At 29.2% G+C, this 22,918-nt stretch overlaps 2 protein-coding genes across 2 annotated transcripts; both read right to left on the bottom strand.

Annotated features, from left to right (window-relative positions):
- Window positions 1-4,204: 4,204 nt before the first annotated feature.
- LOC107018332 (bZIP transcription factor 11-like) lies at window positions 4,205-5,559 on the bottom strand. The gene has a single exon (XM_015218793.2). The coding sequence runs from the start codon at window positions 4,895-4,897 to the stop codon at window positions 4,457-4,459; it is 441 nt and encodes a 146-aa protein (XP_015074279.1). The 5' UTR covers window positions 4,898-5,559; the 3' UTR covers window positions 4,205-4,456.
- Window positions 5,560-15,530: 9,971 nt separating this feature from the next.
- Window positions 15,531-22,311, bottom strand: LOC107017974 (mitogen-activated protein kinase homolog NTF3). Its single transcript, XM_015218291.2, has 3 exons — window positions 21,759-22,311; window positions 20,341-20,767; window positions 15,531-16,497 (listed from the first exon to the last, which is right to left on the bottom strand). Exons 2-3 carry the CDS (start codon window positions 20,761-20,763, stop codon window positions 15,802-15,804), a joined length of 1,119 nt encoding a protein of 372 aa, XP_015073777.1. The 5' UTR covers window positions 20,764-20,767; window positions 21,759-22,311; the 3' UTR covers window positions 15,531-15,801.
- Window positions 22,312-22,918: the final 607 nt, after the last annotated feature.

Genomic DNA, 22,918 nt, shown 5'->3' with positions numbered 1-22,918 from the left:
TCCACGATTATAGAGGATAATTTCTTCACTTTATATACTTTTCATCTAAAACATAATCTTTTTTGTCTTTCATAAAAGTGCTTAGGTCATAGTCAATTTAGACTAAACATGTATGGGCCAAGTGTCATTATTGTCGTTCATTTTGTATTCCAAACATATTTAAAACAAAACTTTGAACATATTTGTAAGAAAACAAAGTTTAAGAACATTTTCACAACTAGAAAATTAAAACTAGTAGCGAAACTAGAATCAGAAACAGCTTTTAAAAAAATATATACAAAATATTTTTCTTAAAGAAGAATTGTTGTTAATATGTATCTAAAGAATCTTACTGATTCCAACAAACTTTGCAGAAACACGAAGTTACCAGGTTTAATGAACCAGTGAAGAACAAAAGAATAGAAGAACTGAAATTAATTCACAAATCTAAAGTTTGTAAAACACGTACCAGAATCTGGAAAAATTTTAATAGGAAAAAGATCAAGTCCACTGAATTCACAGTGTCCCCTTAAGGAAATTATTCCCCTCTAGTATCCGAGGTTTGATTTGGAATATGACCTCCCAGGGTAAAATGATCTCAATCACCAGAGTATAGATACCAAAAACTCCGGTGTCAGCGAACCACTCAACGGCAGTAAAGTACACTTAGAATACTAGATTTAGTAGTTGAAGAAGAAGTCCATGAATTCTATATTAAAATGAGAGGAAATCCCTCAATTTATAGAAAACAAAGGGTAGTGTGGAAAGGTTCTTATTGTGCCTTACCGGAAAGGTCACAAACCTTTGGAAAGTCACAATCTTACAGAAAGATCGTCACCTTTCATAAAAGTCGCAACTTTCCATAAAAGTCACAACTTTTCATTAAAGTCGCAACATTTCATAAAAGTCACAACTCTTCATAAAAGTCGCAACATTTTCATAAAAGTCACAACTCTTCATAAAAATCGCAACTCTTCATTTTCCATTCACACCTTTTTAAAATCCAACAATTATTAGTAAACCCTCTAGTATTATAAACTATGTTTCCAACTTTCATTTTAATCAAATTGTTGTAATCATGATATAATTCCAACTAATTAGCTCCTACATCTATTGGAGCTGATTTGTCATTATTTAATTAAACAACACTTGAATTTGCATTTCATTTTTTTGAACCAATAAAATTTGTGTTCATTTGATCATAAATTGGATTTGACAATAATCTCCATTTTAGTTCAACTTTATAACCCCTAACCTAGTTTTTTTTTTTTTTTTTAGATTTATAAGCAATAATGTAAAATATAATACTTCAATGAATCAAATTCCAAAAGCCTAGTCCTAGTCGATATTGACACTCACAAATGAAAATTAGGAAAGGGAATGAGATTAAATACCTCCATAGTCGTAGTCATAAATGTATACTATGCGATTTGTGTATCGATATGTACAGTATTATAACAAACGTGTTATCATTCTGTTTGGGGAGTACATTCACAGGAGTGAAATTCAAAAGAATTGATTGATGCCTGAATCTTATCCAGACTTGACATGCCGTATAGAAATTTAATTTCTTTGAAGCTCAAAACCATGGACCCCACATTGATCACCTAAAAATAAATTTTAAAAACAAATGATCTTCATTAATTTAATCTAGACACTAATAAAGATCAAAACAATTTTCTAATCTAAAAGACAACTAATGGATTAAGAAGTAAACGGAATTTAAAGTGAAAAAAGGAATATGCTTGTGTTTGGTTTGGGGAATTAAAAGATTTTTTTCACATCCCACCAACTAATTCAGAATAAATAGCATGAAAGGCAACAAAAAATTTCATCAAAATATTTTCAAAAAATCATAAGTTAAACATTTCACAATCAAATTACCTAACACTTGAAGATTGTCTTTTTCATGCATTATCACATAATATTATGTTGAATATATTCCAATTTACGTGGCGTAATGTTGTTGGTTCTCAATATTAATGATATGATATGATCGATTAGAATAATAATTGAATCATTTTTGTCTAAGGAGATAAGGTTATATTAAGAAGAAATTCAAGATGATGTGCTATACATTTGTGTTACGTTCAACTTCTTTAATTTCAATAGGTCACTCAAAGAAGAAAATTGACGATGCAACGTAAAAGAAATTAAACTTCAAAATCTACGATATATAATATAAGAATTGATTGAAAAAATTAGAAATGTGTAGTTAATGTTAAAGGTAAAATAAATAGAAAAAGTTGTAAATTTTATTTGTACTATAATAGTGTACAAGTAAAAGTGATCTCAACTAAATATGAGCAATTATGCATGCTAAGTGCATCTTTTAAGTCATTAATCATCATTACTAATTTTCCATTAGGGAGAAGCAATGTTAAAAAAAAGAAGGATCAATTAACTTTTGCTTTACTTTGGCATCCCTTTAATGATGGTAATTAGAAGCTGGAAAGCAGCTAATTAAATTTCTCTAAAAGTAGATTAGACTTAATATCATAACTTGTGCACTAATAATGCATCTTCATGACTACTCAATTAAGATGAAAAAAGAAATAAATTAAAATGCAAAAGGACTTATTTAGAAATTAAATTCATTTTAAAACACATACTCAATCACTGAAACCAAAGAATCATTATAACTCAAGGAAAATATTTTTTTTCTTTTTTTATATGATTTTAATTGACATATATTGATTAGTTTATAAATAATTCTACAACCCAAGTGAAAACTAAAAAATTACTTCTACTATTTCAAAAGAACAACCTATTTTTTTTAGTTTATTTTTAATAAAAATAATGTTTTAGTAATATTTTAATTTTAACTTTTCGTATGATATATTTAAGGTCACAAAATTAAAGGTTATTTTGGTACATTTAGCAGAAGTTTAATTTAGAATTAAAAAGTTTTTTCTTTTCTTAAATACGGTTCCAAATTAAATTAGGTCATTTTTAAGCAAAGAAAATAATTAATTTGATAAATATGATAATTCAACATTTGATTTGAGAAAATAATTGATGCATCCAATGAGGTTTGCATCCAAGCAGTAACTATTTTTTCATCTTTATTCAAAAATCTCGAACGATATATTTTATAATTTTTAATGTAAAAATTGTTGAAATCAATATAATTTTTTTTTTCAAAAAAAAATGATGTCGAGTTCATGTGGTACTCTTTCTGACTCCTATTAATGATGGACAAGGTTCTGCAAGATTTTGAATTAAACATATTATCTTTCATTTATTATAGCACATGGTTTTGGTATCCAGGAGTTCTATATTAACTTAATTTATTGAATGAAAAAAGTACCAGCAAAAACCTTTAAATAATACTATCAAGCTCTATCGTAATTAAGTTCGATTATTTTATATCGTATAATATAAATTTTTATTTTCAGTAAAGTATTTTTTATTGAAAAATTATATTGAAGATTTAAATTCAAAATTTTTTATCAAAAAAAATATTACATCACATTTTTTAATGATTTATAAAAAGCATCAACTTATATCTTTGATTTTAATTATTATTATTAAGTGACAAAAGTACAAATAAAACACATGCCAAATTATCTTCAATTTGATGGGAACATAGAGTGTAGGTATATTTTGTCAATCTTCATCTTTGTACTTTTCCTTAGCAAAAATATTAAAGGGGCTTGTAGCGGTATTTGTTTGAATCTCAAAGTATTATTATTTACCTTATTTCGATTTATGTGACATTATATTGATTTGATATATTCTTTTCGTTTAATTTGTTAAAAAGAAAATGAAAGTAGAGAAATATTTTAGATCTTTAACTTAATATTTATAAAATTATAATTTATTTGCAATTATAAAGTTATGACATATGTTTTGAACATACTAATAATAAAATATGCTCCATTAATCAGGACAAAATCGAGTAAGATATTTGATATTTGCTTAAGCAAGTGCTATTAAAAAGGCTTTTGAATAATACATTTAATAATGAATGAAAAAATGTTGTCAATACGATTCAAAAATGAATATATAAAAGAAATAAGAGCGAGACCTAAATATTTGATCATATATTATATGATGTTTGAACAATATATAGCTCATAAATTAATTATTTTTCTGTTTCTTTATTGAATGAGATCTTTTCAATGAAGATTTTTAAGAAGTGCATTTGGATTATTTGGAGAATTTTTTGCAAAAATAATATAAGTATGAAATAAAATCAAGAAAAAAACAGAGAATATATTAATTGTAGTACAATAAAAACAACTTGCATTTATTAAAAATATAATAAATAGAAAAAACATAATGCAATCACAACCATTCATTCCAATATATCATCATCACATGATCCCCTTTTTTTTTTTACATTGCCCAAATAACAGTCAACTAATCCTCTTTGACTGCTCAAATTTCACATTAAACTCATTCTAATACTCAAATCTTACTATTAATAATAAAACACTAATAAAATAACCCAATACCAAGCCTTAATTAAACACTAATACTGATATAACATATCAGAAGAAGCCATAATTGGCTGATTAACATACATCAAATTCCATGGATTCATCTGAAAATCCTCTTGATAATAAGTATTAATATTTGAATTATTGATGTAAGTGAGGATTTCATTAAGAGATTGCAACCTTTGAGTTAATTCCATCATTTGTGCTCTTAAAACAGAGTTCTCTGCTTCAACATTACCATATTGTTGTGTTGTCATAGTGATGCTGCTCAGAATGTTGCTGTTTTCTTTCTTCAATTGTGTAACTTGACACATCAAATCATCCAAATGTTTCTGTTTTCTCATTCTTGATCTTCTTGCTGATTCGCGATTCGATTGCATTCTCTTTCTTTTCCTTTCATCAACCACCATGAAAACTTCATCAGAAGCTGAATTGTTTGGAATCTGAGATGAATTACCACTAGAAGTAGCCATTTTTTATGTACAGAAGATGAAAGAAGTACTAATTTTTTAAGTTTTTTAAGGTAGGCTAGCAAAATTATAGATGAAGATTATTATTTTTTTAATATTCTGAGAAAGTATAAAACCAGTAGAGGAAAGAAACAGAGAAAGATTGAACAAGATGAGTTCTGCGTCTAAGTGATGAACTGATTATATAACCAGAACGAAGGATTTCACTAAGAACTGGAGACATGAATCTGGTACATCAATAAATATTTCTAATTAGCATTAATTTTTTCTTCTTTTTTCACAGATCTTTAATGGGTTTCAGCAAGAAAAGAGTAAAAACCCAGAAAACAGAGCAGGAAAAATGGAGAAAAAAATTGGATCTTTTAGCCACAAAGATTGAAAACCCCAGAAGAGAAAAGGTTAGATCTTTAATGGGTTTCAACTCAGAACAGAAAAAGGTTGGATCTATAATGGGTTTCAGCAAAAAACCCAGAAATCAGAGGTTAAAAGGAACAGAATTTGTGAAAAAAGATTGGATCTTTGATGGATTTTAGCCACAAAGACAAAGAACACAGAAATCAAAAGGGCTAAAAAAGAGGAGAAAAACAAGAAACAGAACAACAGAAGGAGAAAAACTCAAAAACAGAGTAAGCAAATGGGAAAAGAAGAAGAAGAGGAAGGAATTATCATTGAGATTGTGGGTTAATTTAAAGGCACAAAAAGGTAAGCAAGAGAAAAAAAAAATCAAGAAGAAAATAATTAACAAGTGGGTTGGTGGGGTAAGGGGGTTAGTGGGTGGGGAGGATTAAGGGGGTGGGTGGGAAAAAAGTGAAGGAATCTTCAAGGAGAGTTTGATTGATTGTATATTTATTATTTTTAACTGAAATTTGTAAGGTGGAGATAAAAGTTTTTGTTTTCTTTTTTTTTTTAATAATTTTACATATCAATATTAAAAGTTGATTAATTTAAATTTTGCATTATATAACCCTCATTTGATAGGAAACGCTATTCATTGATATATTTTTATATTTAAATTTAAATTTATAATTTATAATTTATAATTAAAAATAAAATAATCTCAAACTATATAGTTGCGGAGATGAAAGATGAGACACAAATGTACAATTCCAGCTGTGTGTGTTGTCTATTTATGAAATCAATGAGTGTAAAAGTAGTGCAGAATCTGACGTATTTTAATTTTATTTTACCTTGTTTTCATCACCCCCACACCCCTTGTCTCTTTTTCATTTTTACTGTTATGGGAATTACTTTTTTTTTTTTTACTTTAACTAACTTTCATGAGTTAACTGAATGTTAGGAGGATAGAGTCAAAAATTCGTGATAAAATAATAAATATTTATTTTATTTTTTTCAATTAAAATAAAGTGAACTAAAATAAATAAAATTAATAAATAAGTGGATTAATAATTTCTTTAAAATATAAATTGAACTTATCAAACGGGTTGAGTTTGATTTTTTATAAACCTTCTACCTTATATATGGAAAGTATAAGTATATGAATTAAATGCAATAAATATATTTTTCTATTAATAATTTACGTCTTTAAAGAATATAAGCATATACGATAGTGAAATTCAACATAAAATTAAATGTTAAATCGGTTTCATATATATTCTCTCAATTTTATTTTATTTAGCCCTCGTTAACGTGATACCTCCCACCTTATTTATTTTATTAAATTAATCTTATTAATTGAGTTTTAACCTATAATTTTTATCAGACATACCCTCGTGTTAACAAAGTGACAGTTAAGCTAAGTACTAATTGAAAATTTACAGTAGTTAATAAACAACTTAAATAATTGTATATTAGTCGTTAATACAGTTTGGCAAGGACGACCATAGAATAAATTAATACACCCTATTTATTTAATTATTTGAAAAATCTTATAGTGCCATAACAATGCAACTGAGAGAATCAAATTATTTTAATACAATTAGAGTTTAGACCGTCATTAGTTGGATTCCTGCAATTATAATATTTTTATTTACATGCATCAAAGTATTAAAAAGTAAATTAGTGGGATTTGTGTCCTTAATATTCAGTTTGTTTACGTCTATTTTATTTTTTAAGGAACATCTAAAGATCGAAATGAATAAAGATTACAAGTTAACTATATAGTTCGTTCAAGGGATTTGTGTCTTCTAAATTCAAAATTTCATAATTTCAGTACTAAGATCTTTAAATATTAAATCGATCAAATTTAAATCGTAAACATGCACTTCTTTTTTACCTTTTTTTTCTTTTTATCTATTCGATTTTAATTTATATGAAGTTCAATAAATACATTAATGAAAATACAAAAAAATATAAAAATAAAAAATGAAAGCCCTTGAGTGGGAACTTTTAGAGACCATTCATAACTATTTAAGATTTATGAAGATCAATGAAATAAAAATAGAGAGTCCCACCATTCAGCTATGTTGGTGAAAGGTCCTGTTTATGATGAGAAGTCACGTTATATTAGTTGTTGATGATTAATATTCTTTTCGTTTTAATTTAACTTTCTTAATTTAACTCGATACGATTCATAAATTTATATAAAATTAAAAAAATAAAAATTTTACTTTCATAAAATTTTAATTCTGAACAAAGATTTGTCAGTAATTGATAAAATCTTATCAACGAATCATATTTTAATGGAGCGTATATTAGATATTAGTAATTTTGTTTATAGTATTTGAATCGTGTGATTTTAAAGTAAACGGTGAAAATATATTAGTGTAACTTATCAAATTAAAACGTGTTTTTTTATTTGGGGGTAGGGGACCTCCATTTTGCCCTTAGCCCTAAGTCTTGATTGAAATTTTATTGCTTTTAAATGCTAGTGATACTATGACTTAAAAGTTTATGGTTGGCTATAAATATTCGTTTTGAATTCCTATTTTACCCTTCTAACATTTCTCTTTTCTTTTTCAATTTCCCCTCTTAATTTTGGAATTATATTTGATAATATATGTCTCATGATTGCATTTCGTTTTCTAAGACAGTTGGTCTTTCTTTGTCATTATTATAGTTTCAAGTTTAATTACGACCTCAAATGTATTACTAATAATTTTCATATATATATTTATGAGATCTTAAATTGTTTCCTTCTTTTTCATGTTTCAGTCGAGGATTATTCGAAAATAATATTTTAATTTTTATGAAATAGAGATAAAATTTACTTATATTTTACTATCTCGAGATGTTACTTGTGAAATTTCACAAGTTAATGAATGATTATTGATTAATTACGATCATATTTGGTAGAAATTAGAAAATGAACCTCTTTAATTTATATACAAGTCCTTGTTTTATAGGGGATTAGGTAATAATGATAAAGCACTTAATTAATGAGGACAAACATGGAAAAAGTAATTATATAGTGGGAGTACATACATATAGCTAATTAAGACAACCAAATGTAGGCAAACATATCATTTTACAAATGACTTGAATAACTTTGTTAAAACAAATTTTTTGCACAAATTAGAAAATATACTTAACAACGCATTTTTTGGCATCAAAATTCATATTAAAAGTTGAAGAAGAATATGAAATCGAAACACTAAAAAGCATAGATACCTATGTTTTTCAAAGGAATATGCTTCAATGCCTAAGTTTTCTTTTTTGCTTAGCGTTAATTCAGTTTAATATTCCATAATGCCAACTATATATTAGGTGTATAAGCTACAACTACTTTTCAAAGGGGCGAATGTATCATTATCTGTACAGAATCAATTGAATTCATAATTTTATCTTGTAAACAGAACGAAGGTATATGTACTACATACTATTACGATATGAGATTAATTAAATTTGACTTATAAACGGCGTAGATATACCATTATCAATAGGCATGAACTTATAATTTTAAGAAATTAATCTCGCAGAATTTAAATTTTAAATTCACGTAAACAATTTGTTTTTCGATTTTTCTAGATAGATAGATTATTTGCAAATTTCATAACAAATCTAACATGTAATAACGACTTTGTGAAGAAACTTTATGTGATCAAAATATAGTAATCTTCAAATTAGTTTTTGCTCTACTTTTCAAATTATCATATTTTTAGAGTTGCCATGATTAATTTCTTTTACGTTTGTTATAAATAACTCATTACGATAGCGTAGTATGTATAACTTTTAAATATTCACCCATAATAATTATCCCACTCGAAATAATTTTGTATATTATTTAAGAAATTGTGTTTAACCATGAAAATAAAAATAAAATTTTAAAACTTCACTTGAATTGAAACTTTCGATTAGAATTTATAACCACCACCTACTTAGTTAGACGTTTGGCCATGAAAAGTTCTCTTTTTTCAAATATATTTCCGTCATACGATTTTCAAATTCAACTTGAACTCGACTTGCTAAAATTTTCAAAAATTTGAAAAATAACAATAGTTTTACGTTCCAAATTACCCACCCAAAGTTGGGGGAAAAACTACAATTTGTATTCATGAGAAAACTTTACTCCAATTTTCGGAAGTTACAATCAAACATAATTATTATTTCTTAAAAAAATTTCACAATAAAACATGATTAAACGATCACCGAGGGGTGGAAGGGTGACAATATGAAAGCATAAGTTATTTATTGAGTTTGATTCGCATATATTACTAATCAGGGGCGGAGTCAGCCTTCTACTAGGGGTTCATCTGAATCTCCTTCGACGGAAAATTTTACTATCTATATATGATTGAAATTATTTGTTATATATATTATAAATATTAAAATCCTTCAATTAATTTGTGTGTCAAGTTTTTTAAATATCAAATTCTTTATTAAAAATTCTAGTTTTGCCACTATTACCGATTAATTCTTCAACAAAATTTAAAACACATAGGGTAGGGGGGTGGGGAGTAGTAATTGCTTTTTGTAGAGCAAGTACAAAATGGTCGGTTTGTGGGGTCAATAAAGGACCTACCTGAAAAGATAATAAGAGAGAGAAATATTGGGTTTCAAGTGTACATTTTTTGCAAATTGATCCCTCCAATAGTAACATTAGTATAAATATGGTACTTATACGGATTTCACATGGGCCTAAAAAGCACTATTTCGTAAATAGGGGGGTCCCCAAAAGATATATCGTAACTTTTATAAACTTTCACTTTCTTTCTCATCATTTATTATATTATTATTACTTAGTCGGTTTAAAAAAAATAACCTTCTTTTCTTTTTATTCTGTTTCAAAAAAAAAAAAACCTTTTTTTTGTTAATATTTTAATTTAAGTTTTTCACGTGACATGTTTAAATCACAAGATTAAAGAAAAAATATGTAAATTTAACCTAACTATAATTTTAAGATCATAAAATTCAAAAGTCTTCTTTATACTCTTAACCTCCATGCCAAGTTAAATCAGATCAAATATTTGTGAAAAGGATAGAGTATTATTTTTGGTTTTGCTTCTTCTCTGCAACTTGAAGCATCTAAGATATTATAACTTTATGTTTTTTCTCTTATTTTTGCGCACTCATCAATAGTGAAATTGTCACACTTTTTTTTGCTTTCTTAAAAATAGTATCTCTACCTCCACGATATGATGATATACATATGTTATATCTTCTTCAAATTTTATTTTGTCAAATTTCACTGAATGTGATATTATTATTATTATTTTGAATGGGATGAACTATTGGTGATATATATCGTGTATTTAGATCAAATTATGTAAATTAAGTTTGATAAAGTGATATAAAGTAACAATAATGTATGTTAGTTTTTTTTCTTTCTCCTGAATGATTCCTATGACGAAAACTGATCCTCTATTTACAGTTTTAATTATAATTAAATGTAGATCGGTTTAATCAAACATTATATTAATAATAATGAAATAAATATTCGCCAAAACACAAAACTAAATAAGGTAACAACGTAAAAGACACTTCACACATTCCAAATTTAAATATATGGCAATTAGGTCTATATATGTTTGAGAGTTGAGACACACGTAAGGCATTACGTATGCATCATAAAAAAAAGGTAACATAAAAACTAACAAACTTATTAATATTTATTTTTTTAATAATTTAATTTCCGAGAATTTAATATTTGAAGATAAATATGAAATTCTTGAAATTTGTTATAAGTATCTATTCAATGAATTTTTCAACAAATATATCAACTATGAATTGAAATTATTGAATTTTGAAGAACTCTTGTTTCTTACTTTTAAATGAGAAGGTTAAGTTTTTAATTATAATTTTTTATTTGAATTGCGTTGCATGATTTATTTGAGATTATTTAAATTGAAACTTGAGACATCTGATTAAAATATTAACTTACCACTATATCGCAATCTTAATATATTTATACGTTTATATTAATTATATTAATAGTATAAGTGCTGAGCCCGTGAATTAATGGAAAACACGACCAATAAATAAATAAATTACAAAGCATGAGAAATAAGTGGAGTAGCCATCACAACGTTGAAGATATTTTAACTAGTCATGTAATTATCTTAATTAAGAAGGAATCTTTCTCTTTTTATTATTATTATTATATATAAAAAATAATATTTTTATTTTACTTTTTTATGTACCTAAAAGTTCTTCAAGACTGTTAGGAGCTAGCTTTTGTACTCGTTGAGTTACTGTTGTTAGCACATTGTCATCTGTCAAGACAAATCGATCTTTTACTTCTTCTGCTTTTTCCTATTTTAATTTATATTTCTGAATTTGGATATTAATACAATGTATATATTGATAATATAAAAGATTAATATATCTATCGATGTATGTAATTTAAACTTTAAATTCAATCTATCTTAACAGATTAGTTATTGTTTTAATGGTCTGATTAATGAATATCACTACTTAAAAACACTGCATTTAGCAATAAACGTCGTTGCTAGTCTGTTGCTATTTTGTTCGTTGCTAACAAAAACTAATTGCTAATTCATCGCTAAGTGGCTTTAGCAATGAAATTTATTGTTCAGCTACATACTAGTCTTCATGGTGCACCGTTAGTTATATCGTATTTTTTGTCAGTTTCTCATGATCAATATACATATATATATACATAATTTTTTCAAAGTTAACAGGTGCACATGCACCCTCAACATATAATTGTGGATCCGCCTCTTAGTGAGAGATAAAATATCTCATAAAATCAATTGAAGTAGCACAAAATCTTTTTTAAACTCCGTAATCATAAAAAAATTACAAGTGACCTTGAGTTGTTTATGGAACAACAATTTCATCACATTATTATGTACTTAAGAACCCTCAATTAAGCATATGTCTAATGGTTATAAGAGTCTATTAATTATAAAAAGAAGTTATGCATTAGCTCCACTTACTTGAAATAATGGATAATTTGCAAATATAATAATGAGGAGAGCTCGTTCTAGATGCTATTTCAAAGTCTAAATAATATTTATATCTTTCAGTTACGTTATTCTCAGATAAAATAATTTTTGCTTTTACAAAGAAAAATACAAAGGTTGACTACTAAATAATGACTGCCAATATAAATTCCTTTTCATTTTTCAGAAATTTCGTCAATATTGTACGACCCATGAAAATGAGATAAACATTGACTATATATGTATATGTTATCTCAAATTATTTATTATAAATTTTTTAAATCATCTATCATTTCAGAAATTCAAAATATAATAGATTTTTTTCATTTTATCCTTAGTAATTTATTATTTTCAAAGATTATAAACATTTTAATAAAATAATATTTAATTATATGTTAAACAAATCGAAATTTTTAAAATTAATTATAGATAAAAAAAAAATACGACAAATAATAATCCATCTATTGACTAAGGACTAGGTTCATTCCCCATTACCTTGTTTCTGTCATATTCAAAGAAAAAAAGAGTTAACCCACTAAACATAAAGTGATTAAAATTAATCTGATTTACATAGCTTAAACAGAGTTTATTACTCATAGTTTATTTTTTTTAATAGTGTAAAATGGAAGCACGTGTGATAATATCAAAGAAGCCTCCAAACTAGAAGCTGACAAAGAATCCACATAAATCATTTTTTCAACTTTAATACTGTAGTCACTTGTCTAAATATGAAAAGAAAAGAAAAAGATTTAAGTTACATGAATATAAAATATTTATATTATTAACTTTGTTTTCACAGCTTGTGAAAAATTATTACTCTATTTTTCAAACTATCACATAGCAAGCTAGTTATAAATCAATTTAACTTAATGAGATAAAAAGTATTTGAAAATATTTTTAAATTCGACATAAAATAGTAATTGGTTTCATCTCTAAAATGTTGATTATCTTAAAAAAAATTTTACTAATTGAATTTATATATAACTCCAATCTTGCAACATGAGTAAAATACATCACTAAGTTTAGGAGTGTTTTCAACACTTTACTCACCTTTTTATTAAGAGTTTTATGTTATTACAAGAGTTCGAGATCACTTGTTATGGCATTTAGCAGATGGAGAGTGTCAGAATTGTATTAACTTTAGTTAATTTAGCCAGTTAAGTAGTTGAATATGTGTAAAAATGTCAATACTTTAAAAAGGAAACTAATAATTTGCGTCAAATTCAAAGATATTTTCAATACTTCTATCGACATCTATACACTAACTTTTTTTTTTTAATTTTTTCTTTTTACAAAAAAAACTTTGACTCAAATAGTGATATTTTTACAAGCCCTTCCCATTAACTCAAACTTTTAGCTAGGAAGCTTCCCTCTCAATTAATAGATCAATTTGATCCTTAATTCTATCAGACAAAAATATAGCAAAAATTTAGACTTTTTTTTTTACTTTTTTGTTTATGATAATATACTTTAATATTTTTGTCTGTCTGGAGCCGTCATTGTGCGTGAACAAATTGATTTTTTTAAAATAATGACATGTCTTACTATGACTAAATTCAATGAATTAATATACAGCAACCATTGCTAGCTATACATAATTTCACCTACTACTATATGGAGAATATTTGAAAAATCTCACAAACATTACAATTTAAGAATATTCTAATACTAAAGTCTAAAGTAACGTCAATTTTTTCTTCGACGTATTACCTAAGCTCATATTCGATCAATAATATTTTTCATCAATTTAAATTATCAAAAGAATCTTAAAAAATGATCATTTTTTCAGAAGAGTTCGAATAGATGATTGAGTGAATGTTTAACTTTTAAAGTTTCACATGTTTCACAATTTAAATTTCGAAATTGCTAATGATGTAAATTGAGATATTTTTCAAGATGAATTTCGTTAAAAAAAAAATGAACGAAAGTAGAAAATTTAGAAAAATAATTAGCAACATGTGTATACACGTGACAAACTTGACAAGTTGATTGTACGGTCAGTCAATTCAATTTGTCAACAAAAGTTACATTAAAATTTCGTTATTATTACACTAGTTCCATCAATGTCAACCCATTCTTCACTTATAAATCCTAGCTAGATGATGTATCGGATATAATCGAAATTTCAATATAAACTCTAAATGTAGGATGAGAAATAATAAAAAAAAGGATCTATCAAAATTAGTATTGAAAATTAAAAAAAAAAATCAACAAAATTAACGTGCTTTCATAAGTTATAAGTATATACTCTTATCGATCTCCAACCTAAAAAAAAAAATCACTTCAAAAACAAGTAAAACAATAGTATAAAATATTTTTTTAATATGCACATGGACTGATGAGGCAAAAGTAAGTTAAAGAAAATTGGTGAATATATATAGACCGCAAAATCAGGATAATTTTATTCATATACATGTTATAGGTGTGGTTTGATGGGGAACATGTGGGGCTAATTAGACAATATTAAAACCCAAATTCACTCAATTAATCATGCAAAATGGACCCAATAATTCTACACTAACCGACATGGATCGTAACAAAATGATTAAAATTCCTCCGCATTTAATCGGAAGTCTCAAGTTCGAGCCTTAAAAATGAAAAGAAAAAAAATATTGAGAGTGTCACACTTAGAAATGATCGAGCCCTATAAAGCACAAATCAAAATTAATTGAGTTTCGATATGAATACCGAACCGTGTAAGTATGTGGGGAAATTCTACACTTTATTTCCATGTGGGGATGGTATGGACCTTTGTTTAATTTTTAACATGGGACTAAGACCAAGAAGCAATCACTTGGAGCATTTCTTTAGATTTGGAATATAGTTTGTTTTAGTATTGTACTTGGTATTTGGACTTAATAATACATAATTAAGTAATCACTTGGTTGGTGTTCAATTATTTGAGAAGGAAAATGGAATTTACTTTTACAAGTTAATGTAAAAACATTTAACTATATCAACATAGTTCAATCGTAGTAGCAGATTACATATCTTATTTTCTGTCTCCAGTAGCATGAGACACATGGAATACTGTATGCATCTAGGCTAAATACTCCGATCAACGATACCCCATCGATCGAAGTATGTTATTTATCCACATACCATTACAAGATGGTTACCACCTATCATACGGCGTTTTAACTTTAATTTCCTTTTTCAAGATGCTTAGTGGCTTCATATAGCATATTACATAAACCTCATCTTAGATTGTTACCACTAGAAAGCATCAACAATCATCACAAGCAGTCGGTACCAATAACAACAATAGCATATCTAGTGTAATTCTACAAATAAAATCTGAGGGTGGCCTATACGTAGCCTTACCCTCTACGATGTAAAGGTAGAGATACAGCTTCTGATAGACATTACAAGCAGTGGTACAACAATTAAACTGTCAGTACATTCATGAAGAGTAAAGGTCCTTAATTAGACGTACAAAACCACACCTATATACAGATTAAGAAGAAGTACATGCTCAAAAAGTTCAAGCTTATGTAGTTGAGCAGTTCTTTTTATGCATCGCAGCTCAAACTGTCGATGAATCAAGACTCGATATTTATTGAAAGCAGGGGAAAAAGATAAGTTACAAAAAGCTCTAACATAAGCTCACATAACTTCTTCCATAGCAGCTGTGGCAGCTTCAGGATGGTAATGAAGTATTTCCGTCCACATCATGTCCCTTATCGTCTCTTCTCCCAAGTCCTCGTCTATGTCAAGATTGATAGGAACCTGCGCTGGGGGATCAGTGTTCGGATCATACAAAGGAGACATGTATGGGTGTTGAAGTGCTTCCATAACACTAATTCTTTTGGAAGGGTCAAACACAAGCATCCTCTGCAGGAGATCAATCGCCAATGGATGAGCTTGGGGATAGAGGCGGGAAAATGGTGTTCCAGGAGAGTATGGAAGTGATTTGATGTACTTCCTCGCCTTTGGATTGTCGATAAATTCTAAATCTTCTTCCCTTTGGCTACCAAGGATGTTGATAATCAATTTCAGTTGGTTAAGGCATTCCGTACCTGGAAAGACAGGTTTCCTCCCTAAGAGCTCCGCAAAAATGCAACCAACAGACCATACATCAATGGATGTCCCGTAGTTGTCACAACAAAGGAGAAGTTCCGGCGCCCTGTACCAGCGTGTAACAACATATTCAGTCATAAACTGGTCCTTGCCACTGCTTGTACGTGCAAGCCCGAAATCACATATTTTCAGATCACAGTTAGCGTTGATGAGCAGGTTCCCGGGCTTCAAGTCACGATGAAGAATATTCGCTGAATGGAGATACTTTAGACCTCGAAGCAACTGCACACAAATCAGATCGGCTTCAGCAGTGAAAACAGTTAAATCAGCAAGTCTGTACAGTATGCATGCAAATTAGATATCTCACTTCTGTTTAGTTTTATTATCTTTTTAGCTCCTTTTTTCAGTTCTTAGAAGTAGCAGTTTGAGCATTCCTCCTTTACGTGATTTTTAAAGAAAAAGGAAAGCATCCTTAGTCTAGAAATCACCATCAGATGACGATGTCCATTACACAGTATGTTTAGGCGTCATCAGATAATGACGTCCATTACATGACATTTTAGGCGTGCGGGGACAAAATATGAAGGGTAAAGCCATTTCCCATAAAGATGTGTCACACTTCTGGATAACTAGCAAAATTCTATTCTATAAACAGAAACCAAATTAGACACGGGAAAACCATAACCAACTAAACCGAGGTCCCAAGCTTGTTAATGGTGGATTTTGGAAAAGGGGCAAAGACAGCATTCTAGAAAATGGATTAGACTAATTTGCACGAGTTGATGGATCAACCAACAAGGAAATCATGATCAATGTAGGAGTATGTTTCTTGGACTCTTCAAAGATGCCAACAGGTGCATGTCGGATCCTCCAAAGTAATGCATTTTGGAGGATCCGACACAGTTGGGGCAGCATTATTGAAGAGTCCAAGCAACATAAGGACGTGTCTTGACTTCTTGAAGGTGTGGAGGAGGAAAAACTCCTAAAGTGAAGCTGCACAACACTTCAGCACAGTCTTGTCTTGAAGAGAGAAACTGGGAAACACGGATAATATGCCGATTTTAAAGTGGTGGCTTAATTTTGACCTGGATGAGGATATGAGCATCTGAAAAACTAGCACAAGCTGAAAATAAGAGCTCATCAAGATAACAACTTTACGAATTCTTAAATTGATGGCCAACTATAATAATTTCATTTCATTTAGAAAGAAAATGGAAATATTAGGATAACTGAAAAAACAGAGAGATACTATAGGCTGAATTGATTCAAGTAGTAAGTTCATGCTGTCACACAGATTTCAAACATATTTTAACCCAAAGCAAGAAAAGGAAAAGGTATGTCTGCATATAGGTTCATAGTTCCACGATGTTCTTCACAGAGACATGTTATTAAGGAACTAATTCTTTCCAGTATTGAAAAAAGATGCTGCAAGATGCGTATCACTTCAGATAAGATGTAGATTCGAATTTTCCTTTATTCTTTTTACCATCCACAAGACCACAACAAGTGAAATAATCTTCCAGGCATATACAATGAGAAAGACAACTAAATTCCCAAAACAAAATGTGCATCAATATACTTTTATAAGAATTAAGCTGTACAATGGATTGGTTTACATAAGAATGGAAAAAGTGATTTCCAAATATACAACTTCTAGACTTCATTAAAAATAAAATATACGTCTTTTAGTGAACCTAACATCAAGATTCAAAGTGCAAGTTGTACCATAATACTTAGCTTGCTGTCCGATGGAGAGAGTAGGTATTTTGAGGAAGGAAAGGATGACATGCAGGGGGTAGAAACTATAAAGGAGTAGAACGTAAGTATCAAAGAGTTTGATGGGCTTGTAGAGAGCAGAAAACATGTCATAACCTCCTGTTTTAGAAGATAGGAATAATCTGATACACAACCACTAGTTACATATCAAGGCTCATGTTGATATAAGTAGTGTCTGAATGCAGCCATTTATCAAATTCAACAAAGATATTGAGAAGTTCTCATATGACGAAGACAATTTAGTGCATGCTATAGTATTTCGTTTTATATTATTAAAAATATTCATTAGTGACATAACCAACCATAGCATCCAGGTTCAGCACCAGTTCTCAAAACAATCTCATCCAAATGGCAAGGGTTCGATCCAGAATGATTTTTGATTTATCTAACAATAATATGACATAGTCAACCCAACTAATCTGGGCAAATGTCTAGTTCTTGTTACATTATTATTCTTTAATAAGAGACGAGAAGTGCTAGTTTAGCAACTAGAGCCAACTTTATGTATTGAAGTAGACTCATAACTCACAGCAGCTATATATGTGTGATCACAAACATGATTCCGCTTCCTACTACTTCCTATCGAAGGATGATTTGATATTGCCTATTCCACCAAAGTAGAGACTAAATGAGACCGGAACCTGTATAAAGCATTATCTCTTGCACTAACTGCAGATATCTGCTTAAATTTCAGTAATAATGCAAAACCTTCCAAGAAAAAAGTTATAAAGCCTGCTCACGCAATATCAAGATTAAACTTGAGAACCATGTTCTATGCATAAGTTTAATCAGATCGTTTCATAATCTGCAAAAAAAGGTACTCTCCAGGCTAAATTTTTACTAACGCTGTTATACTGAATATAAAGCATGGTATCAACTATCAAGTGTTTCAATTTGTCGTTCTGAATATTGAAAAGACCAAGTCAAAAAAGGGATGGTAGAATGATGATACATGGGTCATACTTCATTCTTGTTCAAACTTTATCCCCCTTCAGCTGGCAATTATTGCTATATATCATTCTATGGTTGAATGAATTGAGGAAGTTAGCCTACTTTGTGTTATTTCGGTATTTTTCACTTTATCACTTGACAAAGTTTCATAAATATATAGTAAACAGGAAGGAGAATAGTACAGAATCATTTTTCACAGCAGCTCCACTGTTGATTGAAAACAGTAGGAAATGAGCATACTTCGTAAATACATAGATGCTATGTAAATCTTGAGCTTCTACTGTGCTTGAACATGGACATTGAAACAACAAGTCATGTAATTTTTTAAATCATTTTGGTAAGGAGCACAAAGAACATGTAATGTACATAGATGCCTATATATGGACCTAGACAACAACCAGCTTACTTAAAAACAAGATAGATGCACCTTTACAGATGTTGAAAACAACTTAAAAACTAGGATGACCACAATCTAACAAAACATACACCTTACTAGCAATGGATGGAAGTTATCTTTCCCCTTCTTCAGTAGACAGCCTTCAAAGAATCAAAATTTTATTTAAGACAAAATGCGCATCACTAATTTACTATGATATTGACATTGGATTTCCAAGCAGAGAAGATAGCGCCTCCATGATTGTCATTTACATGGACAACATTCACTGACCAAATGATTTAGAACATAAAAATGCACAATATTCACATAAAAACAGGAAAGATGTTGGCGCTCTCTTCTACTAATCTGAAAGGCCACTTGGTAATTTATGCAACTGATTAGATGGTAGAGCTATTAAGTACAGAAGATCATAAAAGATAAACAAAGGAAAGAAGATCAGGAGGCAGCCAAATAGCATCCATTGAGTGGATTTGGCTCGCATCACTAAAAAATATTATTTCCAAGGGACACATGCTACCTCCCACCAGCACCTGAAAAAATCACCTAGTGTTTTTGTCTCTGCTTAGATTTGAACCTAAGACCTCATGGTTCTTCTCGCACTTCATTGACCACTAGGCCATACCCTTGGATGCACAGCAGTAACCATATTACTATACTCCTACTAAAACCACCGCCTTCCTTGGATGACTGAAGCGTAAAATGTATCACTATTGTGCAAGTCAGAACACAAAAGTCAAGGTCTATGAATTGTACCCTCGTTATGGTATAACTCACTATAATTGTAGGACGAAGACAATCACGTTGATGATCGATGAAAGAATATTCCCTTCAAGCATAGAGGTCAGAACAGGAATTTATGTTTAAGAGAGAAGAGAGTAGTCAAATTTAGTTTTCTTTTTTTTTAAAAAAAAAAACAGAACCAAAGAGACAACTGCATAATGGAGCTGCTAACTATCATACAATTGTTTGTGAGCATAGATAGCGCTCTCCATCGGAAGTACCTGGAATAGGAAATACTGGCAATGATCATTCGTGAGTGTTTGAGAGGATTTGACTATTTGATGTAAATCTGTATCCATTAGTTCATATACCAGATAAACATCTTTGAAACTTCGCCTGTGGATTGGCATCATAACATCTTTCAGAGCAATCACATTTTCATGTCTAAGATGGCGAAGGAGCTTTAGTTCACGCAATGTCCTGAGAGCATCAACACGATTCTCAAAAGCATTGTTTATTTTCTTGATTGCAACCTTCTCATTGGATTCCCTGTTAACAGAAGAACAAACAATTCCATATGCCCCTCGCCCAATAGGCTTAATAGGTACATATTTAGTATCAATTTCAAAAAGGGATTGCCACATAGAATAGTAATGCTTCCCTGGGGACCTTATCCCATTTGGTGGCTCAACTGGAGTTGCCATATTCCTGAAATTATGCCATAGTAAGTTAGGAAACTATTTTACGCATAATCTTTTAGGAAATAAATGATATACAGTATTCTGTTACAAAAATATTAATCACTTATAAACTCCAAAAAAAAATGCGCATACAACCTGATAACAAAAATTTGCGAGCAAACTGAAGTTCTAGATAAACAATCCAACTCAAACGAACTAAATTTTACTGGTTGGTCGAAAACTTTGCACCGCAACCTCCCTAATTCTGAAGCCTACCATGCTTCACAAGCCCGACTTTGCTCACAATAGTTTGAAATGCGCCTAAGCACTACACATCATCTATATGCTTATTCAAATGAGCAATTGTGTTTGAACTGGAATATACAATTTGCAAATAACAATCCTTAAAATCATTCCCCACTAATAGATTTCCCTGATAGCAGAGCACAACCTATTGCAGACCTAAACTAATAAAACTGTCTCCTCTTTAACAACTTTAGCTTGTAGATAAGGTAGTTCAATCAATTCAATACCAGCAAAATCGTTAAAAGTTCTTTCCTCAAAGACACCTTATTGATTAATGTCACACTTCAACACTTCCATTAACTCAAGGAATAATTTCCAATTCCAACAACATTTTTTCTGAAGTAGTTCTGTTTCTGCTGAATCAAATTGGACCATTTTGAGCCGAGGGTCTATCGAAAATAACCTCTCTATATCTCCCAAGGTAGGATTAAGGTCTGCACACACTACTCCCCCTTCACCCAAGGTATGTTATTGTAATCAAAGTGGATCAATTATGACAGAGATAGAAGCTTTCTACATAAAGATAAACAAGAAAGTAAATGTTGCTGACCATATCAAATTCTCTATATCAAGTAAACTAAATAAAGTACACTCAAAAGAACAAAGAAAGCTTTATATAGCAAATAATTGAAAATTCATGATGCATAATTTCACTGATCTCACAAAACAAAAATGGAAACAAAGAAACTATATATATAAAAAAAAAAACTCACCTTTAAATTTATACTCTGCTTATACCCAAACTCACTCTTCACTGCAAAAAGCTCATCTTCAACAACCCCATCTCATAAAAATCCAAACATTTTACAAAATTTCTACCCAATTCAGCTTCAGAAACTAAATAGAACCCCTTTTCAAGAAAACCCCATCTCATCAAAATCCAAACTTTTTAGGAAATCCCTGTTCACTTCAGCTTCAGCTTTACAAATAAAACCCCATTTACATTCAAGTCGGGTCGAGCAAAACAAGTACTCTGGCTGAAAATAAACCCTAAAAAGGTCACCTAGAAAGTAGATTCGTTCTGAAAATACCTAAACAACAATCAGATCGAGAAAGATCCAGATTAATTAATCTCACATTTCTTTGTTTTCCTCATAAATTTCAGGGAAAATTGATGATAACATATTATAAATATCTGTGTCAACCCAAAAAAAAAAAAGATTTTTGGTATATTCTATTTCTCTCTCACACACACACTAACTGTTGATCCGTTATCTTGTCGTGATCAGAGTGTAAATTGTCTCATACAGAGTGATGAAGTAAACTATACTTTAAAAATAGCATATAATTTCAGATTATTAGTTTTTGTATTTTTAAGAGATACTTTATAAACATGCTTCCAAAGATAAGCGACAAATTTAGAATTTATTTTTGTTAATAAAAATAGTGAATCATGTGAAAAGTAAGTGGCCAACTCCGTTTATAAATGAATTAATTTTGTTAAAATGGAGTGGAAGTGCTCTATTTTTAAAAAAAAATTGAAGAACTATATTATATATACTTGTTGAAATAAAAAAGACAGGTCTTCCTTAATAAAAGGCAAAATAAGTTGGAAATAAGAGAAAATAAGATAAATATATTTTTGTTTAGAACCCTCAATTTTGAATGATAGTATATACATGGTAACAAAAGTAGCATTTTAATCTTCATAATCATATATTAAACTTAAAAGAATAAAACAGATATGAGTAATTTTGATCATGGAATTAAGATCAAATCATTTATATCCCTCACTCTAAGCTAGGATTTTGATCATAGATTTAAGATTAGATTTTAAAAAATTTATATTCAATTATTTATTTGGCTCTGAAATTTGATTAGACTTCCACTCAAAAAAAACTTTCAAGTAAACATACACGTTCAAATAAAATTT

Source organism: Solanum pennellii, chromosome 4 (assembly GCF_001406875.1).
Source record: "Solanum pennellii chromosome 4, SPENNV200".
NCBI classification, from domain to species: domain Eukaryota; kingdom Viridiplantae; phylum Streptophyta; class Magnoliopsida; order Solanales; family Solanaceae; genus Solanum; species Solanum pennellii.
This window is presented reverse-complemented; position numbering and strand designations above follow the sequence as displayed.